This window comes from Heloderma suspectum, chromosome 8, assembly GCF_057233095.1.
Source record: "Heloderma suspectum isolate Gila_16-S chromosome 8, 16-S_ref, whole genome shotgun sequence".
NCBI classification, from domain to species: Eukaryota; Metazoa; Chordata; class Lepidosauria; order Squamata; family Helodermatidae; genus Heloderma; species Heloderma suspectum.
In genome coordinates this window covers 45,983,980-46,011,946 of record NC_139465.1, presented here as the reverse complement: position 1 = coordinate 46,011,946, position 27,967 = coordinate 45,983,980, and the positions used below count along the sequence as shown (strand labels likewise).

The following is a 27,967-nucleotide window of genomic DNA, read 5'->3' as shown; positions in this document are numbered from 1 at the left end:
CAGAAGCGGGCAGGAAGCCCAACTTACGTTCCGCATTTCAGTCACTCACCAACTGATTGTTACAGATAGACAAATCAGCCACCTTGCCCCAGTTCACCAAGACCACGTCAAAGCAGCGCTCAGGCTCCCAGCCATACACTCGCAGGGAATCAGGGCAGCCGGCATACAAGCAGCCGCCGTCAGGATTAAACAGCACACACCTGAAGGGGACAGAGGAGATCTGAGTGCGCTGTTCACCCAAACAGTGCTGGAAACAAGGTGTGCAGCTACGTTCTAAGGTAAGCATTACCTCAGTCAGGTTAGGCAAGTGTCATGATCTCAGCTAGCTTCTAACTACATGTACGTTACACCTCCTCAGCCATTTTGCTGGACCAGAGTTTTAGCCATGAACACAAGAGCATTTCAGCTTTAAGATTCTCATAAAACATGGCACAAAGTAAAAGTAAGGATGCTTCCAGACAGAAGGCTTCTAGTGCTACCAGTCAAAAGGCACTGGGCACCTTTTCCTCCTGAATGTATTTTCTCTGGTAAGAAAAAGATGCAAGAAGCAGTGGGAAAACACAGGAGGGTTACAAAGAGAAGATGATGTCGTCTAGATGCTCTGCAGAATTCTGTGAATGAGCAGGGCGACTGCTGGACACATGAGACTATCTGGAAGCACTTGTCTTGCCACCTCCTTACGCAACCCGATGCCAAAATCATACATACCTGACAGGGTTGGCCTCTTCCTCAATGCAGCTCACTACCTGGAACTTCTCCAAGTCCCAGAATCTGACAGTTCTGAAAGACAAAAAGAAAACTTATTGTCACCCTCCAAACTCCAAAGCACCTGGAAGCCAGTCCAACAACATTCATTGCCATTTGCCTCCAACAAGAGACTGTGGTTCTATTAAGAATTAGGATGATGCTTTGTATTCCAAGAGCTAGTTTCCTCCAATCCGCCCCATTTCTCTCCTGAATTCCCAAGTTCTGTTCAAAGACTCTCTTCGTCCATGATTTCAGAGTGGGGGCTCACTGCTTCCATGGACCTGGAACCCAGAGAAACAACCCAGGGTTTTAACCCATGATTTGTTGCTGGGTTAAACAATGGGGCATCCCATTTATTTTAACCAGAAATAAAGCAGAAATGGCAAGTGGTCGGGAGGCAGCTAACTCGCTCTCATACAGCCCCAACTAACTGTGGGTTAAACAGCCCTCCCTGATCTATAGCAAATTCACACGTAGATTTGTACTTCCACGTGTGAGTCATCTCAGTATATGGCTCATGAGGAGCAGCAGGTGATTGGCGTTATCCCTTCAGCCACCATTTTGCCTCTGGCTCCATTTAGAGAATCTCAGGGTTCACAAAAAACAAAAGTAGGCTTTGCAAGCCTGATGTCTGTACATAGGGTAACTCCCATGGAGTGAACCATGACTTCCTCCTGCAAAACCAGGTTCCAGAAGAGGATAATGAAGTGGCCAGAAGGGCCTCCCCAATCACAGGGTGCCAACCGTGAGCTGTTCCATTCACAGCATCATCAGCACCAATAATTCAAAGTCTGTAAACAAAAGTATGAATACTTCCAGCATGCCATAACAAGCTATAGACAAGGCTTCTGCAGTTCTCCAGGCCCATAACACAGCAATACAGCACACACCACCAGTACCCTCGCTTTCCCAGCAAGCGTTTACCTGTCAGAGCTACCAGAGGCCAAAAGATATTCATTGGGATGGAATTCCACAATGTTTACTGGTCCTGTGTGTCCTGTGAACTCGAACATGATCTTCCCAGCAGCCAGGTCCCACAACTAGACAGAGAAAGAAGAATAAAGCCTTAAGTGGGGGAAGGTTGATCAGCCCCATTATTAGTTGTTCTGAGCAAAAGGGCATTCCTTGACATGAGAGGTAAACCCAAGTGGCCAACACAGCCACAAAAGGAACGTGAGTGGGTGCCAGGGAGGATAAAAGGGTCTGGCACAGCCATACTGTACCTTCACTGTGTGATCATCTGCAGATGATGCTAGCCACTTCCCATCAGGACTGAAGCGAAGACACCTGACTGCTTGAGTGTGGCCCTGTAAGGTCAGAACAGACTCAATACATTCCTGCAGTAGCTGGGCACTTTCAGGATGAAAGAATGAGAGTTGTGCAAGGGCTCAGTTACTGCTACAGGAGCCAGTAATCTTTAACAGAAATTTGGTAATTATCAAAGACAGAAATCATCACAGATGTCGGCTTTGTTTATCCCTGATGAAGAACCAAGTGCTCGAAATGTAGCAGATTGATGCACTGGTATTACTTGGAGTAGTCTCTCTGACACCTGCTGTATCTTGGCCTGCTTGTTATTTCTGGTTGAAAATTTTACTCCTCCCAAAGAGTTAGGAAGACTTAAAATTTTACCATAACCTGTATGCTAATAGAAGTCCTATGCATTCTTCTACAATAAGAGGGTTGGTTTCTGGTTGTTTCATGCCTCCTACCCTTACTGCATTTTATTTAGTTGAAGGGATTCAGTAAAAAGGTATTTGAATATTGCACATTCAGGGACTAGATGACCCCAAGCCACATCGTGACTCACATGGGACAGCAGCTGTTATGTTGATGGTGCAGTTAAAATACGGACAGCTTACCTGTAACTGAAGTCAACCTGCTGATATCAACCTGCAGTGAGGAGATGGAGGGTTGTATGTCTGCACAGATGACCGCTCAGAGAACTTTAGTCTTGCTTCTTTATGGCCTCTGAGCATGTACACATCTGGACGTTTACTGTCCTGACTAGGTGCGAGGCCCACCAGATCTGATCCCAACATTTCATCTTGTACTTTTTCCAAGTGTAGCAAGCAGGAAGATTAATTTTGTTTCACTGTATTTAGTTATTAGCAGGCGTCAACAATTCTGTTCACCATGGTGAGTGTAGTGCTGCCCTCTGCTAGTGCAACAAGCAGCCAGTCTCACTCCCAACTCTGAAGCTGCAAAAGTGGTCAGAGATCATCCCCACAGTTCCTCAGCGATGCCGGCCACCTCACCAGCGCCAAAGCTGGGAGGAAGGCTGGCACCTGGACAGCCTTGGCCAGGCAAAGCCAAACTGGCAGCCCCTCAGATGGTCTTTCCTGCTCTAGAGCAGGAAAGCTGAACGGGAGAGGGCTGGATGCGGCTGCCTGAAAGCACACTAGGGAACGGCTGGTGGGCAGGGCTTGCTGGGAGAGGAGCATGGCTAGGGCCTAGCAACTACCATTTTGGACTTGGCCAGCAAGACCAGCTCCAAATTATAGACCTCTGGTGATATGTAACAGCCACTGGAAATGTCGTAAGCTGCCCGGAGCATTTGAGAAAGATAACATTCTAAATAAACAAAAATAAAGAGTGGGGAATCTTGCAAAAAAAATTCTACTTTGAACTTTGGTGGCTGCATTGTTGATATGTCACAAGTATATTTTTCTGTCTCAAAGAGCTCCCCAAAATGAAACTCTGTACTAATTGCACATGCAAGAGTAGTGTCAGAAGTAGATCTGAGGGGTGCCCTGTTGAGATGGACCGTGGTTTCCTTCTTACCTTGTACCTGAAGACGCAGCCTTTTCTTCTCACATCCCAAAGCTGAATGAACAGAAATATACAGTTTAAGTGTAAAAGAAGTTTAAGTGTCCTGAAGAGCTCTCAAAGCACCTGTCTCAAACTAAGATTTGGGGTCGAATAGGGATTTCTGAGAACATGGAGCTATTCCAGTTTCAAAGTGGGCTCTAAGCTGAAGAGTGGAATACAACATGCTTTGCACAAATGAGGCCTTGTGTACAACATAAGTTAAAATAAGGGTGAGGAATCTCAGGCCCTCCTGGAGACAAATTCAGCCCCCACTAGATTCCCTAGAAGGCCACCTCCCCTTCCCTTGGCCCCATCCCTTTCCCCCAACCACCAATCATTTGGTGGGTCCCTGGCCATTGTATAGTGTGTGTCCCCCCCCCCCCGTTCTAAAAGGCTGAAATGCCTCTCCTTACTGGCACTAAGAGTTTTACACTAAAACATGCTGGGGCGAGGGTGGGGTTGTATTTTTGCTCCCACCCATCACTGGAATATGGCCTGAGAGCTTCTCTAAAAATGAATCTGGCCCTCAGGCTGAAAGAGGTTCCCCACTCCTGCATTAAAGCATGTCTGGTAAAAGAATTGGGGAAGATCACTTCTGGAAAGCAGCTTCTAGTTACAGAAAACAGTACTGGGCTGGATGGACCATGACTCTGACCGAGTATAAAGCAATTTCTCCCGTCCCCTGAAATCTAGCCCTTCTGGGAATTCCATTAGACTTTTACCCATCACTAGTTCCGGTGGCAGAAAACCCGTGTATTTCCCTTTAAAATTTAAACCAGTATCTTCATGGAAGAAAACATTTTCCACTAATTTTTCAGTGTTATAAAAGTATTATTGGTAATAAATAATTTTATACTTCAGACATGTTTAGCTGATTACGGTTAAGCTTTTCCTCACACAAAAAGCATTCCACTTCTCTGATAAGCTGTAATTCTTTGAAATTCATCTTCCTAATGTATTTTGTTCCTCCCATTTACACATGCAGAAGAGTTTCCTGATCTCCTGGGCAGGCAGGTGGCAGTATGGCAAGCAAAGAGAGCAGGGAATTCTGATCATCTTCCCACCCCTAAAGCCTCTCCCCATCCAGAGCACCAGCCATCATGTTCTTCTACAGCAGTCAGCACCAAATACAAGATAACTATTATGCCTCTCTAAGATCATAACTGTTTTGTGCCCAGCTCACATCCTACTACTAAGCGATTGATCATGATATTCATAGAAGTCCTTGTAACCTTCTTTCCACCTTGTGGCAAAGGTGTGTAGATCTGGGTGCTCTTGCATGGATTCCACAGAATGAGATATAGGTCACAATGTTGGTCTAGCCCAATTAAAGGTATCAGTTTTACTTGTTTTATGTAGCCATGAGCACCAGATACATGCAAACATGTTTTCAGTCTTCCTGTATCCAGACCTCTAGGCAATGAAGGGAAGGATGGATTTGTGAAATCATGTAACAACTTCCAGCGTCTTTTCTCTGGTCTTCTTGGAGGGATATGGATTACAGTATGACATGGGAACACCTCTAGTAGGCAGAAACATCAACCAAACTGTCAACAGATCACCATGGGGTAAAATGTGCCCAGGAATTAGTAACTAATTTGCTCAAGAACTTGCATTTAGCAGGGAATGTGTTGGAAGCACCCATGAACACCAAAAAATATGCGGACATCCCTCAGGGACTCCTGCCATTCTCAGTACACATGTTGAGAATGGGAGGGGCACAGTGGTCTTACCTTAATGTTGGTGTCCATGGACCCTGAAGCTACGAAGCCTCCAAAAGGATGGAAGTCTAGGCTGCAGATATTTGCTTTGTGGCCCATTAATGTACGGAGAACTAGACGGGAAAGCGAAGGAAGGAAATATCTGAGATGCAAGTGTGATCTAAAGAGTTAGCAATTGAAATATTACCAAAGAGTAGGCAAGAATTCAAAACATTAAAATCACTTTTACAGTGGTAGTAAAAAACCGAATAGAAGATTGTGCTAACTGAAGTAACTGTCTTCTAATCAGCAGCCCCTGCCAGCGTGGCCAATAGTCAGGAATCCTGGGAGTTAAAGTCCAAAACATCTGGAGATCTCTACTTTCTGCCCACTCCCGTTCTAGAAGACACAACTCCCGTCGAGCTGGGCCAGATCACTGTAGTGAGAAGAAGCCCCCTCTCACTACAGCAAATGCTGTGCAGCAAACTCTGAGGTAGTCTGGATAGACTTCTTGGGCATGTGTGACTTCTACCAACTTTCATTTATAAACGTGGTGGCATCTAGTGTGAAGTGCCCACAGGAGAAAGTCGTCTTTCAAAAAAGAATGTGAGGGCAAAGTTCACTGCCCCCATCCTGAACAGTGATAGCTGCTGGAACTGCTAAATTGTTAGACCAGGCAGTGAATCGGATTCTGCCCCCTGCACCCTCTACCTGGTGCCTCGGCGGCTTTGCTGCATGCAGGCCTCCCCTGGCATGGAACGCCTGTGTGCAGCCAAGCCTGGTCCCTGAAGCTGGGTGGGCAGTCACCTAGCCCCTTATTCCTGCTGAATAGCTGCCATAACAGCTCTGGGGAGGGACAAGTCCAACCCTCCACACCCCTGCAGTTTCACAGAGCTAGGTGTGAAGAACTAGAAGAACCTCACGTGCTCTGGCAATAAACGCCAAAGCTTCTACGATCTGCAAAACTTCACTGAGTAGGCCCCAAGATCCCTTTCAGAGAGAACAAAGCAAAGCCAACCGTTCATAATGGTGGCTCCCCCAATCCAGCAGAGATATAGCTTCTGTTTAAAAGGTACTACAACAACAACAACAACAAAATACATCATTATTATCATTAAAGTGGAGAGTAAACGATGAAATTTTGGGTACAACTGATGTTAACACTTTGACTTCATCATGAAGTATATTGGTAGAGATGTGTGGTTGAAAACCTTTTGGATATGTGAGGTGATTTGGTCTTGTCACCCCCACTTGTTTTTTGATGCAAATGCTTGACATAATATAAGAGAATAATAATTCTTGATTTCAGGACAAGGTTTTTTTTTATCGCATACATTAAGTGGCTATGGGCAGTTCTTTGGAACCCATATTAGCAATCTTTTTACAGTATAATTTGGGGACATACTTATTTTTTTAATCTTCTAATCCTATTTGGAACAGTTGTTACCACAGATGTATTTGTTATATTTAAGTGACAGGCTTTTTTGGGTTGTTGCTCATTGGCTGTTACTTGTGTTGCTCACCTTACATGTAACTATTACATTTTATCATCCTACTCAGGTAGTATTTTAAGATACAGAGGTTTATGAGTAAATGGCAAGCTCTGCCCGCCCTGCATTGGATAGTTGGATGCCTCTGAGTTTGGAGGAGGGCGACTATCCACGAAGGGTTGCACTCTTAGCTGCTTATAGGAGAACCAGATCTATTCAGGACTTATTCGCTGCTGCAGATTTGTACTCCAGTAGGGCCAAATCCTCTGGTCCTAGCTGTCATTTCAAATGTAGCAGTTGCACTAGTTATGCTCAGTCTCTTCAGATCAAGGACTTTAGAAATCCTATGGATGGGAGACTTTTTACATTAAAGCATTTTTTCTAATCATAACTCTACTCAGGTTGCTTACACTTTGAAATGCCCATGTAATTTATTTATTTAATTTTTAGAATGTATAAGCTGCCCTGCATCCACAGGATCCCAAGGCAGTGTACACAACAATATAAAACCATACAATCACACATTAAAAAGTAAATTAAACAATAACTTTTCAACCTGCAAACCAGACAAAAAAAATGATCAATTCAATTTAAATAAAACAATTTTAAAATAAATATTTTTAAAGTATTTATGTTGGTACAGCCATTTGAACTGTGAGTTAGGATTTCAGAACATTGTAGCAAAATTAGGAAGAAAAATATGAGTTCTCATCCTCTGGATAAATATAGTCCATATACAGTAGTTTATGTTTTATTACTGATAAACCATGTATTCATCCACACAGCTGGCTTAATTGGCTAGGTCAACATGAGGCTTTCTAGATTTATACCATAGGTACATTACATTTTAGAGTGTTGAACGATTTTTTTTAGAAATTTCATTTCTTATTTTTATTATACATACTAGTTATTTTAGTTTTTCCTTATAACAGTAGAACAAAAAAGGGGTTATACCTTAACTATAATGTATCTGCCAAATGAATATACCTGACAAAGTAGGTTCTAATCCATGAAAGCTGATGCACAATCAGTCTATTATTTTTTAAAGAGACTATACGTATGCACTGTTCTGCAGAAGTCCTCCACCCAATGCAGTTCAGGTCTACACAACTTAGCTTCAATACAACACCTGGTGTTCCCAGACCATTCTCTGGGCCCCAATTCTGTTAGTCGTTAAAGGTGCAATCCGATGCATGTTTAGACAGAAAAAAAGTCCTACAACTCTCAGCTGTGAGCTGTAGGGCTTTTTTCTGTCTAAACACCAGTTAGTGTTGTATTACAGGATTGTGCCTTAAGACACTTTGTTCTTTTCCTTCTCAGATTAACAGTAGTGTCAAAAAAGAGGAATGGCCCCACTTTCCAATGTCAGAGCGTCTTAGGCAAAGTGGCTATATCCCAGGAGTGGGGAACACGCGGCTCTTCAGAAGTCGCTGGAATGCAACTCCTGTCATTTCTAGCCACCAGAGCCAGTGGAGAAGGATGATGGAAGCTGCAATTGAACAACATCTGGAGGACCACACGTTCCCCATCCCTGCTATATGCCATAGAAAGAAAACATGTATCCCTTGTGATCAACATGATAGAATCCATGCATCACAGCTCTCACAGGGAAGAGACAAAGACCTGGCTCGTACTTAATGACAACCCACAATCGGCTACTTTGTAGGTTGTTGAGTGATGTCCAAATCCAGACTGATGGGTTGTTTAGGAGTTAAACAACCTAGTGGTTAACTCATGGTTTGTTGTTGGGTTAACCGTTGGGTTGCCTGGCCACTAAACAACCCATCAGTCTGGGTTCAGATATCATGCTCAACAACCTGAGGACTGGATTGTAGGTTGTTGCTTAAAAATGGAAGTGGCTGGTGCGCTGCAGACTGCAGGTCCATGCTCACCAAGTCATCCCCAGCAGCCCATGGTTGATTTAACCATTGGGCTGTTGTTATATACAAACATGAAGACTAACTTTGGAGTCCTCACAACTGCAGATCTACATTTGAACATGTGAAGGAAGAGGTGCCCCTATAGCAACCTTCCCCAACCTGGTTTCCGCCAAATGTGTTGGACTACAACTCCCAGGATTCCCCAGCCACCCATGCTGGCTGGAGGATGCTGGGAGTTGTAGCGCAACACCTCTGGAGGGCACCAGGTTGGGGAAGGCTACCCTATAGTCTTCAGAGCAGACCAAGTTACCCTTTGTTCTCTGCTATTCACAAAACAGGGAGGCTTAGAAAGCGAAAGGCACAAGAACTGCTTTTGGACCTACTTTTGGCAGCTTCCAGGTCCCAGATTCGAATGGAGCCTGACTGGGACCCCGCGACAATCAGCTCTTCATTCGTATTAATCTTCACACTTTCCACTGGTGTTGTATGACCTGTCAGGCTCTGGGCAAAATGAAAAAGCAGCAGTGAACCAACTGAACAAGTCAACCACTCCAAATGAGGGTCTACAACAGTAATTTCAATTATTTTTAGACTGATTACTACAGTTCCTTCTAGCCACAAGAAAAGCAGCACAATTATTAGGAGAAAGCCATGCTCATAGTCATGGAGACACAGAAATCACCATACCCCAGCAAGAGCGGAAATAGTCATCAGAGGCCCTCCTCCAAGATCTTCCAGCTGCGGAAGTTATGCAGGGGCAAAGGGGGCTTTCTTGGTTGTGGCACCCTATACTTTGAATGCCCTCCAAACAGTAGCTCACCTCTGACCACACTTTATGTCTTTGGGGTCCTGGTGAATACTTTATTTGCCCAGACTTTCCAGCATTTTACTGCAGCTGATAAAATCTAGCAACACACACATGCAACATTGTCTGCCTTACGTCTGGTGCTTTCTGCGGTTTTAACAGTTTTTATTGAATTTGTTATTTTATTGCTTGAATATGAGAGTTGCTCTGGGAGCTTTTAAACTGAAGGGCAGTGTAGAAGTATGCTAAAAAAATTACAAATTGATAGAAAAAACAGGATTCAAACACTAAACTATGAACAGCACATAAAAGTGTTATTCGTATAATACAGATGGCATACTTTTGAAGCAAACACAATAGGATCAAGATTATGCAACAGTTAACTGGTAGAATCAAGAAACTGAAAACCAAAGAGATACTCTGATATATTTTTTGTGGAACAATTTAACTTTGTTGTTGTTGTTCAGTCGTTCAGTCGTGTCCGACTCTTCGTGACCCCATGGACCATAGCACGCCAGGCCTTCCTGTCCTGTGCTCTCTCCCGGAGTGTGCTCAAGTCCATATTCATTGCATCGGTGATGCTATCTAGCCATCTCATCCTTCTCCTTTTGCCTTCAGTCTTTCCCAGCATCAGGGTCTTTTCCAGGGAGTTTTCTGTTCGCATTAGGTGGCCAAAATATTTGAGCTTCAGCTTCAGTATCTGTCCTTCCAATGAGCACTCAGGGTTGATTTCCTTTAGGATGGACTGATTTGACCTCCTTGCAGTCCAGGGGACTCGTAAGAGTCTTCTCCAGCACCACAGTTCGAAAGCATTAATTCTTCGGCACTCAGCCTTCCTTAAAGTCCAGCTCTCACAGCCATACATTACTACTGGGAAAACCATAGCTTTGATTAGATGGACCTTTGTCAGCAAGGTGCTGTCTCTGCTTCTTACTATGCTGTCTAGGTTTGCCATAGCTTTCCTCCCAAGGAGCAAGCGTCTTTTAATTTCATGGCTACAGTCACCGTCTGCGGTGATCTTGGAGCCCAAGAAAATAAAATCTGTCACTGCTTCCATTTTTTCCTCTTCTATATGCCAGGAAGTGATGGGACCAGATGCCGTGATCTTTGTTTTTTTAATGTTGAGTTTCAAACCAGCTTTTGCACTCTCCTCTTTCACCCTCAACAAGAGGCTCTTGAGATCCTCTTCGCTTTCTGCCATTAGGGTGGTATCATCTGCGTATCTGAGGTTGTTAATTCTCCCGGCAATCTTAATTCCGACCTGTGATTCATCCAACCCGGCATTTCTCATGATGTACTCTGCATATAAGTTAAATAAGCAGGGCGACATTATGCAGCCTTGTCATACTCCTTTCCCAATTTTGAATCAATCGGTTGTTCCATGTCCGGTTCTTACTGTTGCTTCTTGGCCCTCGTACAGGTTTCTCAGGAGACAGGTAAGGTGGTCTGGTACCCCCCATCTCTTTCAGAATTTGCCACAGTGTGTTGTGATCCACACCATCAAAGGCTTTAGCGTAGTCAATGAAGCAGAAATAGACGTTTTTCTGGAATTCTCTTGCTTTCTCCATGATCCAGCGAACGTTGGCGATTTGATCTCTAGTTCCTCTGCCTCTTCGAAACCCAGCTTGTACTTCCGGTAGCTCCTGGTTCGCATTCTGCTGAAGCCTAGCTTGTAGGATCACCTACATCACCTTGCTGGCATTTGAAATGAGCGCAATTGTACGGTAGTTTGAACACTCTTTGGCGTTGCCTTTCTTTGGAATTGGAATGTAAACTGACCTTTTCCAGTCCTGTGGCCACTGTTGAGCGTTCCAAATTTGTTGGCATACTGAGCAGCGAGCTCAGTGACAATAAATTGTCTATTTGAGTTAAATAGACAATTTAACTACTTGTCTGCTAAATAACAGATTAAAAATTGAGAAACATTTGTGATGATCAGACTGGATCTGACAGCTATTTCTGCTTCTAAATTCTCCCCTTACTTTTGTAAGTATATAGACAAGTGTTGCCTGAAGCAAGATTGTCAACTTCACTGGAGCCACAAGGAAACCCTGGATTGGCTAGTGGTCATTTCTACACAGGAGATGAACCATGCTAAAATTAATCACTGCTCTCTGACAAGGAATATTTTGTCTTTGTGAAGAAGCAGTTGGTGATGTACAGAGATGCTCCAGTTCTACGTTTTGTTGCAAGTGGCCTATGGCAACTGTTGCAATAAAGTGACCCTGCCAAAACTGTATGTATTAACTGTATGCCGTTATAATGGCAGCGTTATCTGATTATGACTGTAGATGAGTGTGTGTTTTGTGACACTGTTCATATGAGGAGTTCACGGCAGTACATCTCATCTATGCCTCCTCTCACTAACATGAGGTAGATAAGGCTACACTTGGGCCAACAGATCTGGCTCAGATAAGCTCCACTAGTACAAGTACAGTAGTTTAGCCATTATACCACACTGTTAAAGAAATCAGTTTATACAGGAAATAGGATCACTGTTTAGGAGCACTGGACATGCCTGCTCCTCTCCATGGTGCTGCTAGTCTGGCTACCTACCTATTGTTTAAGTAGCTTTTCCCTACCTCAGAGCTCAAATGTCAGTGCGGACCATTTACATTTTAAATTTTAAAAGCATGGCCCAGATTCAAGGTTCTGCTGGAGAATACACTTTTGTCATTTCTTTTGTACAACCATCCAGTGGCCAGCATGACACAGACAACTCCAACAACAGAGGAAAGAGCCATTTTAATGGATTTCCATCTTAGCCTTCAGTAAAAGTTGTGGTAGCTCATTGTTAAACGGCCAAGAGACTTTCAAAGCAGAAAGAAAACACTTGCCTGTCATTCGGGCTTTATAATACATAGAGACTTCCACTACAAGGTACCACTGTGAAACACTGCAGTCTGAAATGGCCCTCAAATGCTGCTATGTGTTGGGGGATACCCATCATGAGGAAAGTGATTTGAAATATCTGAACAGATTCTAGCCTCCTCCCAACAGATGGTTCTTACACCCCTGCCTCTTCCCTGACAATCAGTAAATAAACTCTCTCTCACGCGCGCACACACACATGGATCCTATCAATTCAATAGAAATTTCCTTTGCCGTGTGCAACACCTGTTTTCCACTCCTTAGTAGACACACAAGGCTTTGGTTTGCTTAAGAACAGCTAAACAGGCTTTCCTCCTTGCAGCATGGCTTCTTTCTCTCCCTCCAACCCTTTTATGTTTGCATAGTTATGACAACAGCGTTGTAGGCCTGGGAATAGTAAATGCTCCCATTCCCCCCATTCCCTACCCATTCCCACAACTTCCCAAACAGAACACCTTAGTGCAGTCTTCTCCAAGCTGGTGCCATCCAGCCATGCTGGAGATGGTGGACTTTGTAGTCCAACACATCAGGAAAGCACAAGATTGGGGAAGGATGCCTTAGTGTATTATACAGCTACTTCTAAAGAATTTGTCTGTATGAATCACCTGCTCTCCCTTTGGAGTTTAGTGTTGCTCTGGGCAAGCTGTATGGGTGCAGGCTTTCCACAAGCAAGCTGCTCGCTCATCTTTCCGGAGAACAGAAAATGCACCAGTAAGCTTTGAATTGCATTTCCACGCCATTTTGAAGGCTTGCTACCTTGCTGCCATAACAGCTTCTAACATTTTACAGAGATTAGCCACGTTGGTCTGTTGCTGCAAAAACAACAAGGAGTCTCGTGGCACCTTTGGGCGCAATCCTATGGCCGCCAGTCAGCATCTAGACAGCCATAGGATAGGTCATTTCCCGGAGAACTGACCCCCACACCCTTCCACACCACCTTGTAGGCAGTGTGGATCAGCCCCACGCTCCGTGCTTGTAAGAGCAGTGCCGAGCGGTGAAAATGGGACATTCTTGGGGATGGGATGGGGAAGACAGAAATCCAGTACGACACAGCCACCGCTTCCCATGCTCCGAAGTCCCGTGGCTAGACAGCCAAAATCAGTTGTCTAGCCATGAAAGCAGGGCTGGGGGAGCGAGGAGAAGATCCGCTCCTCACCACTCCTCCTGCCCTGCACTGGATGGGTGGTCGCCCTGGGGTCGGAAGCAACTGTCAATCTTGATAGGATTGCTCTCTCCAAGACTATCAAATTTGTTCTGACATATGTTTTCATTGACTATAGCCCAGTTCATCAGATGGATGGAGTACTATTGAGAGTTTCAGGTTTATATACAGTGGGGTGGAAGAAATGTAAACAGTGAGGAAGGAAATGAAATGCAGAAATGAGAGCGACAGCCACGTTGCAGGCAACAACTGCACTTTGAATGACCACTGTTAATAATATTTGTTCCTGTATGAAGAAAGGAGGGTGGCTGAAGCTAATGTCAGAGGCTGGTTTTCTCCCTGGCAAAGTCATTGCTCCCTGACCCAGCTTTCCTGCAATCAAACAGAAATCAGCCAGTTCTTACCATAATGCAGTTGGGCTTGTTAACTGACCAGATATTAACCCGGCAATCATCTCCACCTGTTGCCAGAAGCCGGCCTGAACTTTTGCCCAGCACGAGTGAAGAAACATTGCTGCTGTGAGCAGTGATTTCCTCTGCATGACAAAGAAACGCAAGTATGAACATATTCTGCCAGCACTCCATCCATTACCATCTATCTCTCCCCACAAACACACACAGAAAATATATTTAAAGAGGCAATTAGTGATATGGTGTACATGGGACTATTTTAGTTGCATATGTTACATGTATTGTAGCATTTTAAAGATAATTACGGCTGCAGTCCTACACCTATTTACCTACACCTACTACTAAGCCCCATTTAACAAGGTAAGATCTCTGCGTACTCTTGCACAAGACTGGGCTTTTTTAAAAAAAGAAAACGTTAGGAACACCAACACCACCTTACTGCATGTGTGCAAGCTGGAGCAAGGTAGCTCAGATCAGAAGCCAAATTGATCACCCCAGGCACCAGAAAATCTGCAGGCTCTGCTACCCAAGTACTCCGGGCAGACCACAACATTCCGTAAATGAGATCCCCTCTCAGTATGAACTACCTTTTCCAATAAAAGTTCACCAAACACTAAGGGTTCCCTCCCTTTGCAGTCACTCCCTTATAGATCTATCTGTGTGTGTGTGTGTGTGTGTGTGTGTGTTTGCTTGCTCAGAAGGTTCTCCAATGCCAGATTTCATTGCTTGCAACCCACAGAGAAAAAAAACAACACAAATCGCATAAAGCTGTGTGTATACAGCAGAAGTACAACTCCATTAACAGTTGTGGAGATCACACCTATAATTTGCCACTTACCAGCAATGAATAGAACCTGCCCCTGAAGGAGCACCAAAAGGCAAACTCCAGAGGGCTTCAAAGCAATGCATTAGTTAAATCTTAATAGCAGCAGGATTCTCTTCCTCTTCTAACCTTAGTGCAGAGGTGGGCAACTTGTGGCACTTCCGATACAGTTCCCATGATCCCTCACCATAGGCTATGCCAGCTAGGGCTGATGGGAGTTGTTGGGAAAAAACATCTGGAGGCCCACAAGTTGCCCACCCTTGTCTTAGAGAGATACTAGCCATCCTTGAAGGAAGGCGTAGGCAACTTGTGGCCCTTAAGATGTTTTGGCCTACAACTCCCATCGCCCCTAGGCAGAATATCCAATAATGAGGGTTGATGAGAGCTGTAGGACAAAACAGCTGGAGGGCCACAAGTTGCCCATTCCTGCTTGAAGACTACAAGAGGGAGGGCCAGAGCCAAATGGACCATTAACTCAGCACTGAGGCAACTGCACATGTGGGTGGCATGGGCTCTGCCCACTCTTACTTCAAAAGGCATCCCCACAGAAGCAGGCTTGGATGAAAAATGGGTGGGAAAAGGGGGCTGGCCAATGGAAAAGGAAGAAGAAGAAGTGGGGAGATAAAGAAGCAGCAACAGAACTCAGGACTTTTGGGGAGGAGGAAAAATGGAGATCAAGTAATCAGAAGCGGAGTTGCCAACATACAGCAGACACAGCTCGGAATGGCAAGAGAGAGGACTTCACTCACGCAGCTTCCAAGCTGTCTTGGTGACAACTGCAGCTGCCATCGCAGGGGCTCTCACGCAGCTACAGAGAAGCAGTCTTCTTTTCTCCCCCAGTGCTCTGTTTTCATCAGCATGTGTGGGGCTCAACCCCCCAGATATCAGGTTCTTGCTTCTGAACTGTCCTGTAGCAGCCAAACTGAGGACACTTTCATTTTTTAAAATATATATACTCTACAGATGTTTTCTACTTGATCCAGTGGCCTGTTTCTTCAAGGAACTGAGATAAATTCCAACTCTACTCTAGAAGAAAAAAGGGAGAGGATAATTTCAACCAGTTCAGCTTACACAGAACTGCAGCATAATAACAACCTCAATTAAACAACATTGAAGTAGAGCTTGACTGGTTTCCTTGCATATTTGAGCAGTAATTTCCCAAAACTGTACCCAGACAATATATATGGTCAAGTACTCCTCCTACTTGTCTCTCATACTCTCTGCATGTATATCTATCCACACAATAAAGAGGCAGCTTTTTTTGAAGCAACTGAATTTAACAACTTTTCCCCCGGGCCACCAAATGGCATACAGCTTTTTAGGAAGAACAAGTGAAAGCAGGACCTCTGCTAATACATTCCTTGTGAGGACCCCCCCCCCCCAAACCAACTACAAGCATGTGGTGCACTAAGGCAGAGAATTGTATCCAAAAGGAGTACTGCCTAAGATCTTGAGGAACTTTGCTTCCCATAAGCCTAGTTTGCTCTGAAAATATATTATGTAGATGAACCTGATTATGAGAACCAGAGAAAACAATGATGCTCCTGCTTGCCTCATTTGTCTCACAGAAGCCTAGAGGGGTTCCAAGAGGGCAGCTGGCTAGCTGGCAATACAAACACACTTTATCATCATCATCACACTAGTCATCATTGCTTAAGCCTGCTGTAGTCATCACTTCAGAGCAGCCTTCCTCAACCTGGTGCCCTAAACGTGCTGGACTGCAACTCCCACTGTTCCCAATCAGCCATTAAATTTCTATATAAGTTAAATAATTATTACTCTAGGAGTCTATTGAAGACATATTTATTCCTAAACATTTGTTTACCTTTAAAAAGGGCTGTACCAGTCACACCTACTACTTGCTTATAGATACAGATCTGCGTCTTACAAACTAGAGCAGTGATCTCACCCTGTACAAAGGTGCGGCATCTCTTCAGCACAGCCCCTCCCGACCTGGCGCCCTCCAGATATTTTAGGCTACAATTCCCACCATTCCTGATCATTGGCCATGCTGTCCGGGAATGATGGGACTTGCAGTCCCACCCATCTCGCAGGCATCAGGACGGGGCAGGGGGAAGGATAGGACATGCAGTCCCGCCCATCTCGCGAGCACCAGGACGGGGGAGGGGGAATGATGGGACTTGCAGTCCCGCCCATCTCGCGAGCACCAGGGCGGGGGAGGGCGAAGGATGGGACTTGCAGTCCCGCCCATCTCGCGAGCACCAGGGCGGGGCAGGGGGAATGATGGGACATGCAGTCCCGCCCATCTCGCGAGCGCCAGGGCGGGGCAGGGGGAATGATGGGACATGCAGTCCCACCCATCTTGTGAGCGCCAGGACGGGGGAGGGGGAATGACGGGACTCGCAGTCCCGCCCATCTCGCGCGCGGGCGGGCGCCCGGTCGGGGGAGGCTACTTCAGAGGTTTTCTGCACTTCACAGCCGCAGAAGCCCCATCGTGCGGCAGGCAACGCGCGCCATAACTCGACTAGTCTGCCCCTGTGGCGATTCGCCCCGGTGCCCGGGGCGGAGCATGAGGCGCGGGCTCGGAACCGGCGGCGACCCGGGCGCAGCGGCCCAGGAGGCGCCGCCGCCGCCTGAGAGGAAGGAGGCCGCGCTGCCCACCCGCCGGCGAGGGCGCCGGCCAAGCCCGCAGCCGCCCTTCGCCTCCGCAGGCCTCGCGGGGCCCCTCCGGGCGGCCGGCCCTCGCACCCGGCCTACCTGCGCGCTCCTGCGGCTGAGCAGCCCGGCCGGCTCCGGGGCCCCGGCCTGCTCCGCCGCCCGCCCTGATTGGCTGCTACTTGACAACCGGAGCCCGGGCAACAAACCTCGCGCGGGCCCCCCGCGCCTGGCCAATCAGCCCCGCCAATCTTTCAGCTCGCCAATCAGCCCCAAGGCCCGCCTTCGCAAACGCCAAGGGCCCGCCGCCGTGTCGTCAGCGCGGCCGCCGCTCAAGGTTGACCAATCGGCGCGAAGAGTGGACGGTTGACGTCCTAGACGGGCCTTTCCTGCAACGCATGTTGTTGTTCAGCCGTTCAGTCGCGTCCGACTCTTCGCGACCCCTGGACCGCAGCACGCCCGGCCTCCCTGTCCTGCGCGCTCTCCCGGCGCTCAAGGCCGGATTCATCGCGTCGGTGATGCTGCCTAGCCACTTCATCCTCTGCCGTCCCCTTCTCCTTTGGCCTTCAATCTTTCCCAGCATCAGGGTCTTTTCCAGGGAGTTTTCTCTTCGCATTAGGTGGCCAAAACATTTGAGCTTCAGTGTCTGTCCTTCCAATGAGCACTCAGGGTTGATTTCCTTTAGGATGGACTGATTTGACCACCTTGCAGTCCAGGGGACTCGTAAGAGTCTTCTCCAGCACCACAGTTCAAAAGCATCAATTCTTCGGCGCTCAGCCTTCCTTATAGTCCAGCTCTCACAGCCATACATTACTACTGGGAAAACCATAGCTTTGATTAGACGGACCTTTGTCGGCAAGGTGATGTCTCTGCTTCTTACTATGCTGTCTAGGTTGGCCATAGCTTTCCTCCCAAGGAGCAAGCGTCTTTTAATTTCATGGCTACAGTCACCATCTGCGGTGATCTTGGAGCCCAAGAAAATAAAATCTGTCACTGCTTCCATTTCTTCCCCTTCTATATGCCAGGAAGTGATGGGGCCAGATGCCATGATCTTAGTTTTTTTAATGTTGAGTTTCAAACCAGCTTTTGCACTCTCCTCTTTCACCCTCAACAAGAGGCTCTTGAGATCCTCTTCGCTTTCTGCCATTAGGGTGGTATCGTCTGCGTATCTGAGGTTGTCGATAATTCTCCCGGCAATCTTAATTCCGACCTCTGATTCATCCAACCCGGCGTTTCTCATGATGTACTCTGCATATAAGTTAAATAAGCAGGGCGACAATATGCAGCCTTGTCGTACTCCTTTCCCAATTTTGAACCAATTGGTTGTTCCATGTCCGGTTCTTACTGTTGCTTCTTGACCCTCGTACAGGTTTCTCAGGAGACAGGTAAGGTGGTCTGGTACTCCCATCTCTTTCAGAATTTGCCAGTTTGTTGTGATCCACACAATCAAAGGCTTTAGCGTAGTCAATGAAGCAGAAATAGACGTTTTTCTGGAATTCTTTTGCTTTCTCCATGATCCAGCAAATGTTGGCGAGCTCAGTAAAAGCAGACTTGCGCAGGACGCGCACAATTTTCGGGGTGGCTTTGGGGTCTTCGTTGGGCACCTTGCTAGAGGCAAAAGGCACGTCTGCGGCAATGGGGCGCCAGGCCTGGGCACTTGGATTCGTCCAGCCTTCCCTGTGTTGGCTGGGGATGATGGGTGGGGGGGAGATGGTGCTCGGCCTGCAGCCTGGCAGCAGGCTGCTCATTTGTCGTGCTACAGATCCAGGAGGGCCGTGGAGGGAGGGGTTTTTACATGCAGCCGGACCCCCAGAATGGGCAGTCCCAGGGGAGCAGGGATGAAAAGTTCCAAGTGAACGTTCGCAAGCGCAAACATTTAGGCCTTGTGAGAGCTGTGTTATGTTGGGGACTGAAGTAAAAATTCAGTAAAAAGTCCTAGCCCAGAACGGGGGTGGGCAACTTGTGGCCCCCCAAATGTTGGACTACAACTTTCATCATTTCTCACCATTGGCTATGCTGCCGTGGGCTGATGGGGGATATTTCAGATATTTTGCAGGCCAAAATATCTGAAAGGTCACAAGTTTCTCACACCTGAGCTAAAAAAACCCCTCTTGTTTTGGGCTGGCTATCTTTTTGTTGACTCTGCCATGATGTTTTCAAAGAATCATAGAATAGTAGGGCTGTGTCAGCAAAAACAAGCTTTAACCAAACCCTGAGGGCTAGAGACCGTGCTCTACATTCAGTAGAAGAGAGCTCAGCCTCCAGGCAAAGTACCTGCTGCTGGCACACATCTGGTTCACCATGAAGAGAATTCAAAAAATGTGACAAAACATGTTCAAACTTGGGCTCAAACCCCAGTATCCATATGGGAACACCATATGGCAACCAAGCCAAAACTTTGGCATTACATGCCTGAAGAGCAGCAGGAACGAACTGCCCTCCCCTAGTGAAGGTAGAACAAGTTATGGTTTTAGTGCTATTTAATGCAGATTGAACTGCAGCAGCTTTAGGAGATGCCCAAGATAAAGAGGAGGAAAAAGTAACACCTAAATATCTAAACTGTCTGACTTGCTCAAGGATCTGGCCTCCAATAACCACTTGCCAATAACCAGAGACAAGCATCTGGGGGAAAAAAAACATTTGTTTTACTGACATTAATTGTCAATAAGTTCAAGATCAATGCTCTTAAGATACTTATCACTAGTTTCCTCTGGTCTCACTGCTTGCAGTCCACTCGCAACCATGTATATGTATATACCTGCAAATTGAGGATAACTTTTTATGCATCTGATGAAGTGGACTGTGCCCATGAAAGTTTATGCCACAATAAATGTGTCAGTCTTTAAGGTGCCACTGTGGTAAAAGTCCAAACTGGACTTGGAGGTCCGTGCCCAGCTGCCCTCCAATTAAGCTCTGGACACGTGGGTAAGAGTCAATTCGAGTTTATCCGTGTACAACAAAGGCAGCTCTGTCAAACGCAGAGGCAGCGCCGATCAACATTCACCAGTTGCATTTATAATTGTAACGTGGCGTAAATAAGTGGCATCAGCCAAGCCTAGCGCACGTGTCTGGTCATTGTCACTTGAGCTTTTACTGAACCACCGCCCTCGGCTTCTGCTCCCACAGCCCTGTAGCTTCCCCAGGATCTATGACCAACTGTTTTGCAAGCTCGATAATTCATAGGTTTGGGGTGAGCTGCTGCGCAAACAAGATCACGCCTCTCTACCGTCCTAGCAGTTTCCTCTTTGGCACGGAAGAAACTGAGGCCGGGCCGACACGGCTTTGCCTTGGTTATTTTCCCCACCGCAAGCCTCCGTGTTGCTTTTGCTCCTCCAAGCAGAATTCTCCGGCTCCGCTCTGCCTCCGGCACATGCACCGATCCGGCCCGGCGGACAAGGCGCTGCGGGCGCTGCACGCGCGGCCGGGTCGCGGCTTTCGCATGCCGCAGCACGGCACGGCACGGCCCCGGCTGGACGAGCCCCCCGGAAATAAGCCCCTCAGCGCCGCGGCGCCCTGGGCCGCACGTGGCACCCCGCGGAGAGCGGCGGGGGACCGCCTCGAACAGGACCGCAGAAGGGCCAGCGAAGCTGACAGGGCCGGAGGACCTTCCCCGCAAGCCAAAGCTGCAGCCGGGCACGGCTGCGCTGAGGCGCGCAGCGGGGCTGACCGACGGTCTCGCGGCTCATCGCGGGCAGCCTCACGAGGCAGAGAGCCGCCCGTTGCGCGGCCGGGGCGGCACCCCCGCGAGCGCGCTCGCCTATCGGTGGCGTGGGCTACTCTCCAAATTGCGGTATCTACGCGCACGCGAGGGCGGGGCGGAAGGGGCGGGGCATGCGTAGCGCGACCCACTCAGAGGCCGCGGCGCTTCAGCCAGTCCGCGCAAGCGGAGTCGGTCCAGTTGCTCCCAGAAGGCTTTGCGCCGCGGCGCGTTCGCTGCCGGCGGCTCCCGCAGAGCGGCGCCGCCATGTCGGTGGTTTTCGTGCCGGAGCGAGTCCGGGGCAAGGCGGAGGTGAACCAAGAGACGCTGCGGAGGGTGAGCGGCAGTACGGGCGGCCGGGCGCCTCCGAGCCGAGGACGCGCGTCTCCCGTGTGGGCCTCAGCTCCGGGCCCCGCCGCACCGGCGCCGTTTGCGGCGCCGGAGCGCTAGGCGGCATTGGGGCGCCGCTCTGTTTCCGCGCCGAGTCTCCATGGTGCCCCGACCCCAGCCCCTTGTGTGGCCCGATTGGGAGCCGGAAGTGTCGTCATAGTTTCGTGCTTTGTACCCCTCCCCCTCAGGGATGGTCGGGGCTCTTTGGGGGGGCCGGAGCATGACGTCAGCGGCTCTCGAAACGCCCCCTCTGGGCCGGAAGCTCTCCCTGTTCACTGCTCTCTGCACATGCTCGGAGGCGTTTCTTTAGAACAGGGTTTCTGTGGTAGGATTTCCTGAGTGCTACTAGTGAAATGCTGAAGAAAAAATAGATGAGTATCATTTTCAGCCCGCAGTGCTTGAAAGCATAATGCATATTCCAGGAAACATCCTCATAAGAAAATAACTTTTCCTATGTAATTATTACATAGGCATTGTTGAATGACATCCAAAATCCACAGTTGGACAATATTGTTATTGGGACCAGTGAAAATTCCACAAAAATGTGCAAGCTCTCAAATTCGCTAGAAGTCTTCAGCTAGATGAACAGTTCTGGAGAACTCAAAACTCTGCACGTTTTTGTAGAATTTTTGTTGGTCTTAATAGAGGTAGTGTCCAACTAGATTTTGGATTTTATTCTCATGGACCAGCATGAATGTGCTGAAACTAAATTACAGGAAGTTATGGAAGAAAACAATGATATAGCCAGATTTTTTTTGGGGGGGGGGGAATAAGTTTAACACTTTCTGATCAGATCATGACTATAAAAATGATGTTATTACCAACATTTCCTTATCTTTTTAATGTGCTTCCACAAGAAGTTCCATTTAAAAGGTTTAAAGTATGGCAAAACAGCATAGAAAAAAATTATTTTTAAGACTAAAAGGCCACAGCAAAGGTTTCCAGATATAGATCTGTGCAAGAAGGAGGATGGGGTATACCACATTTAAAAACATATTACGATGCATACCATCCAAGATACGTGTTAACAATAATGAAGGAAGGGTCGAGGGTAAATTGGATAGAAATAGAAAAGGAATCGATGGGATTAAAGGAAGAGGAATTGCAGAATATGTTTCTTATTAAAAAGTGTATAAAACAGCAAATAAACGGAGGTACAATCAAAGGATTCTTAAAAGTATGGAACTTTAGGAAAGAGAAACTGATGCCAGGGGTTTCACCATTAACACCACTGTGGGCGCACCTGGAGTTTGATATAAAAGGGAAAGCAGTGGGGAAAAATAGGTTGAAAGACATAAGATTGCCCCAGATGAGAATTTTTTATGAACAGCAAAACCCTATAACACAAGAAATATGGAATAATCATGTACAAAGTATGGGAATGTCATGGTTCGTATGGATGCAAATCAGTAAATGTATAAGGATTAGAAGGATAACAAGACAAAGTACAAGAGATTTAACAGCCTGGGAAAAACGTACAGATAATTATTAATTAGGAGATAACGGTATAATAACCCAAATATATACAATTCTGATAAAGCAGGAGATAAGGGGGATGTAACAATAAAGCAGATATGGGAAAGAGATATTGAAGAGCAGATAAAGAAGACTGGAAACAACTTTTAGATAGATTTCCCTTTCAAGCAATATCTACTAAAATAAAAGAAGGTAGATTAAAGTTGGTTCAGAAGTGGTATCTGACACCAGTGAAGTTAGCAAAAATGAATAAGAATCTATCACCTTTGTGTTGGAGCGGATGTGGAATTAACAGTACTCAAATACACATGTAGTGGGAATGTAGGAGGGTGAGAAACTTCTGGGACAAGATATTTCAAGAAATAGAAAGAATTACCTATCAAGAGATTTATAAAACACCAGAATTAGCTGTATTGAATATGTTTGTAAAAGAAAATAGAGAGATTAGAGAAAAAAACATTAATTGGTTTTTTTGTTGACAGCCGTGAGGCAATTAATTGCAAGTAATTGGAAGACAGCTTGGATGCTGACAATACCTTTGTGGAAAAACAAAATCTGGGCCATAGCAATAAATGAAAAGTTGACGCAGAAGAGTACACAGAGGAATAAAGAGACAGCTTCAAGAAGGATTGGCAAAAGTATATAGACTTTATGAAAAAAGATCCGAATAGAATAACCTTGGTAGAAACTTACAGACATTTGTGCGACTCATGAAAAGAAGGAAATAAAGGAGTGAAACAGGATGAATTAATATATTACCCTGGAATAGAAATAGAAAATAAAAGGAGAAGGAGAACCTGAAATTCTCCAAGTTGGGGGAGGGATTGGGGAGGGATTTTGAACCAATATTGTGTTTTTGTAATTTCTTTTGAAAAATAAAATAAATTCCACAAAGTGTTCAAGCTCTCCAGTTCTCTAGAAGTCTTCATCAGATTAGATGGCTGATGAACAGTTCTGGAGAACTCAAAAGCTTGTTTGTTTTTGTGGAATTTTCATTGGTCCTAATAAAGGTATTGTCCAACTGTGGATTTTGGATTTTTGTTCTCATGGACCAGCATGGCTATCTTTTTGAAAAATTATAATTGTTGAATGAGTTTTAGTAATATGCAGTTTGTTCCATTGCTCTTGTGACTTTTAGCTGCTAGAAGAAAATGATCAGCTGATCCAGTGTATTGTGGAATACCAGAATAAAGGAAGAGCTGCAGAATGTGTGCAGTACGTACATTTATTCTCGGTTACCAATTTTGCTTCTCTCAGTTCCTCATTTCAGTATTTGCTTGATTACAGCTAACTCTCATGTGGCTGTTTTGAGTGTGTGCCAGATGCAGGCTTGGGTGAGTTCCATTGGTCCTGATCAAGTCTGCAGTGCACTGGATGCACTGAGATCGGGAGCAGTTTTGCTGAACCACTTGCAACGGGTCTGTTAGTCTGCACAACCAGACAATGCTGGGTGTTAGGAGTTTGAAACTCATGTATCTTTTGTTGAGTTTAATGGAGGATGTAATAGCTCCCCAGCCCATTCGCTGTACCTCAGAAATATGTCAAAAGTTTCAGAATACTGTCATAAGGATTGTCCTGCTGGATCAGACTAAGGGTCCATCTGCTCCAGCACTCCTATTCCAACAGTGGCCAGCCAAATGCCTCTGGGAAGCAGAATCTGAAGGCAACAGCCCTCCTCTGTGGTCTTTCTCCAGCATCTGGTATTCAGGGAGGAATACAGCTTCTCAGGATGGAAGCCCTACTTAGTAGCTATGTCTGATAGTCATTGATCTTCCATGGATTCGCCTGGCCCTTTGAAAAAGCTCATTTAAGCTAGTGGCCATCACCACACCGTATGGCAGTGAAGTCCAGATCAATTGTGTGCTGTGTAAAGAGCAATTTTCCATCCTGAACTTACCTCCAATCAAATACATTGGGTGAACCCAAGCACCATTATGACAGGTGAAAAAATATGTCTCTGTTCATAAACTTAAATCATGTCCCACCGTGTCATATTTTTTTCTGAACTAAAAAGCCCCAATGCTTTACCCCTTCCTCAAAGGGGAAGTGTTCCAACCCCTTGACTATTTTGGTTGCCCTTTTTCTGCACCTTTTCTAGCTCTATGGTATTCTTTTTTGGATGGGGCAACCAGAACTATACATAATTTTCATTCCTTCTATTTCCAGTGTTGAGGCAGTGAGTGCTGTTGCTTATGTAGGTATCCACACAAAAGAGGAATGTATCAGCAATGGGGAAACCTTAAGGTTTGCAGAAGTACAAAAACCAATTCTTTAGGGGGAAAACACCTAAGGAGGGGGGGAACCTCCAAAACAGACCAATGAGGGCTGACCATGCTCAGTGGCCTCATTATGCAGGCTAAATGGGGGAGGAATGGAAAACCAAGCGAGATGGAGTGTCCTGGAGGAGAGCATGGCTGGGTAGCTGGGACCCTGAACAGGAGCACTCTTGTACTGCAGCATTTTGTTGCAGGCCCTACTTGTAGTGTTCCAAATGTGGCCATACCAGAAGATACTGGCTATTTTATTTTCAGTTTCCTTTCTAATCCATCACACAGAACTTGTCCGTTCCACTACCACTGCTTATAACTTGACATTTTCATGGATCTGTCCACCACGATTCCAAGATCCTCCCTGGTTATACACTGCCAGTTCAGGCTCCATCAGTGTATGTATAAAACTAGATGTTTTTGCTCCAATATGCATCACTTTATACTTGCGTTGAATTTCATCTACTGTGGAGTTGCCTTGTTATAGTTAAGTGTTAAATATTTCGTATTTAAATAAATAAATCTTATCTATTTCCTTGTATTTAGGAACAAAGTATTGTCATTGTAAGAAAAGCAAAGATGATGGGCTTCCATTTAGAACTATTCCTGACTTCACATCAATTAACAACTCTCCTCAGTGTTGAGCGAGCAACAGAGCTCTAGAATTTAATGTCGCTTTTATATTGAGGAATTCTGTCTTGACAACTTGTTTGTTGTAAGGAATTTTCACTAACAGAACTTAGTATTTGGCTTGTCTCTTACAGGCATCAGCACACGCTGCACAGAAACCTGATTTATTTGGCTACTATTGCTGATGCATCTCCCTCTCCAAATGCAGAGAAGACTGTTGTAGATTGATACTGCATAGCACATCTGTACATCTTTGGAGGGAGTGGGGAGTCTGTCTGGAAGAGCCAGCAGCCTCTGCTGGTTAAGTGGATCCAATGGAAAACCAGCTGAATTGCACTTAAGAGAGCACATTCCTGCCTCTGCAAGAAAGACAAAAGGAGCGAGAGATAACATGTGGTGATGTATGCAGTGACTCATTGCTACTTTGAGAGGATACTGCTTCCAGTGCCTTTTGCATGGCCTTAACTACAGGCCAATCAATGTTTGTTGACAAAACACTTCCCTTCCCTTTTCCTTATTCTTCACATTTTAATTGTGCTTTGTTATCACCAGAAGAGGGCAGTGCTAAGCTTCGATTAAAAACCAGTGAGCCTAACACAAGCATACAACTGAAAGCAGGGAGTGCTGGAAACAATAGCAAGTAAATAAAATACTTCATCATGTTGGCTGTTTGCATTGCTGTTTTTGTTGGCATTTTCAGATCAGTCTGCGTTCCCCTAGTGCTCACTGTGCTTTTATGAATTATGATTTCCCCCACTTGCCCCATTAATATCCTAGCAGTAATTTAAATATTTCCTTGCCACTGTCTACTGAAAGATGCCATACAGTGAACCATTTTTTTCCTTGATGGATTCTCAGGGACATGGGTTGGAGAGCTGATGTGACAGCTAAGATTGAACTGAGCAGTCTGCACTTCAAAAGTCTGTTTAGCCATGAGCTGCAGAAGTTGGCCTTACAGACTGACCCTTAACAATATATGTTTGAGGGAATGTGTAACAGGAGAGCATCTGTTTGAAATGAGGAGCTGGGACATCATTGCTTTTCACCAGCCTTTCTCAACCTAGTGTCTGCCAAATAACTTGCAGTCCAGCTCAGCTGGAAAGCACCAGGTTGAGGAAGGCTGCTTTCCAGCTCTACAGTCACAATTAGTTTGCTGTGGCAGCAATTTTGGCCATCCAGGGGAAATCAGCTGGTGCTAGAGCATACAAGCAGCTACTCCTTTAAAAGGAGTCATAGCTGATGGAATGAGCTCATAGGGGAAGCAATGGTCCACTAGTCCGCAAAACCTCTTCTGTTCTCAACAACTGTTGGTGTGAGGGAGCCATGCTCCATTTCCTGAGAAATGGCGATGTCCCCTCATCCAGGATTAACCAAAAATTAAGCAGCATTTCCAATCTCAGACAGGAGCCAGTGTAGTGTAGTGGTTAGCACGCTGGACTGGAATGTGGGAGACCTGAGTTCTAGTTCCCACTCAGCTATGAAGCTCAGAGCGACTTTGGGCCAGCCACATACTCTCAGCCTAACCTACCTCACAGGGTTGTTGTGAGGATAAGCAGAGATGATCATGTATACTGCCCTGGGCTCCTTGAAGGAAAGGCAGGATATAAATGTAATGACTACATAGATAGCCAATCAAAGGATAAATGTGTAAAGGGGTTTCAAGTTAAAAATGGTCTCTACTCCAACTTAAATTGAAGACCACCACTAAACCACACGAGCCAGAGCCAAAGGGTAAACCACTCAATAAACCTATCAGTCTATTAATTACAGTTCCTAGAAGGAATGAATGTGAAAATGGAAGTGTTGCATATTTGTGCCGAATCAAGTTTAAGGTAATTTAACTGCTTTGTATGGTGGGGGGCCAAAGAGCTACTCCAAGGGGCTTGTCTTCTCCAATAGGTCTTTTGACTCTCTAGCCTCCATTGAACAGCAGATTCCCTACCATATCAGAAACTGCTTTTCTGATACACATATCTGTGTTTCAAAAGGTGTTTGCCACAGAGCGAGTTGAAGTCTAAAGCTTCATTGGGTATGTGCAGTCCTTTGAATTGGGGCCTTGGAATATAAGCCACGATCCAGCTGCACATAGAATAAAGATGCTCTGCTCAGTAATTCTGCATCATTGGGTATGCTGAAGGTGGAACAGGCCCAAGCATTTCCGCTTGGAATATGTTTTAAATTTATTTCTGGGT

The 27,967-nt window shown here is 45.9% G+C and overlaps 2 protein-coding genes across 8 annotated transcripts in view; one reads left to right on the top strand and one right to left on the bottom strand.

Annotated features, from left to right (window-relative positions):
• Nucleotides 1-21,107, bottom strand: part of KATNB1 (katanin regulatory subunit B1) — a 41,738-nt gene extending 20,631 nt beyond the window's left edge. The window contains exons 1-10 of one of the 7 annotated variants that reach the window (XM_084812273.1): nucleotides 20,620-21,107; nucleotides 15,449-15,720; nucleotides 13,871-14,001; nucleotides 9,012-9,129; nucleotides 5,292-5,392; nucleotides 3,532-3,573; nucleotides 1,971-2,054; nucleotides 1,672-1,787; nucleotides 709-780; nucleotides 50-200 (exon numbers count right to left, since the gene is read on the bottom strand). In XM_084812273.1, the coding sequence (XP_084668399.1) occupies nucleotides 50-200; nucleotides 709-780; nucleotides 1,672-1,787; nucleotides 1,971-2,054; nucleotides 3,532-3,573; nucleotides 5,292-5,392; nucleotides 9,012-9,129; nucleotides 13,871-14,001; nucleotides 15,449-15,488 (855 nt within the window). In that variant the 5' untranslated portion in view covers nucleotides 15,489-15,720; nucleotides 20,620-21,107. Of the gene's footprint in view, nucleotides 1-49; nucleotides 201-708; nucleotides 781-1,671; nucleotides 1,788-1,970; nucleotides 2,055-3,531; nucleotides 3,574-5,291; nucleotides 5,393-9,011; nucleotides 9,130-13,870; nucleotides 14,002-15,448; nucleotides 15,726-16,524; nucleotides 16,860-17,417; nucleotides 17,473-17,524; nucleotides 17,813-20,619 lie in introns of those variants that run through there. The other 6 variants (XM_084812271.1, XM_084812269.1, XM_084812267.1 and 3 more) reach the window with 6 other exon arrangements.
• Nucleotides 21,108-21,215: 108 nt separating this feature from the next.
• On the top strand, nucleotides 21,216-26,442 carry SS18L2 (SS18 like 2). Its single transcript, XM_084812274.1, has 3 exons — nucleotides 21,216-21,348; nucleotides 24,017-24,093; nucleotides 25,910-26,442. The coding sequence occupies exons 1-3, from the start codon at nucleotides 21,280-21,282 to the stop codon at nucleotides 26,001-26,003; spliced, it is 240 nt and encodes a 79-aa protein (XP_084668400.1). The 5' UTR covers nucleotides 21,216-21,279; the 3' UTR covers nucleotides 26,004-26,442.
• Nucleotides 26,443-27,967: the final 1,525 nt, after the last annotated feature.

What these genes read in the sequence shown, in the direction of transcription:
- SS18L2 (XM_084812274.1), top strand. Translation starts at nt 21,280, where the DNA reads ATGTCGGTGGTTTTCGTGCCGGAGCGAGTCCGGGGCAAGGCGGAGGTG. An exon ending in ACCAAGAGACGCTGCGGAGG is followed by an intron (nt 21,349 to 24,016) that starts GTGAGCGGCAGT and finishes TGTGACTTTTAG; the next exon opens with CTGCTAGAAGAAAATGATCA. An exon ending in AGAGCTGCAGAATGTGTGCA is followed by an intron (nt 24,094 to 25,909) that starts GTACGTACATTT and finishes TGTCTCTTACAG; the next exon opens with GCATCAGCACACGCTGCACA.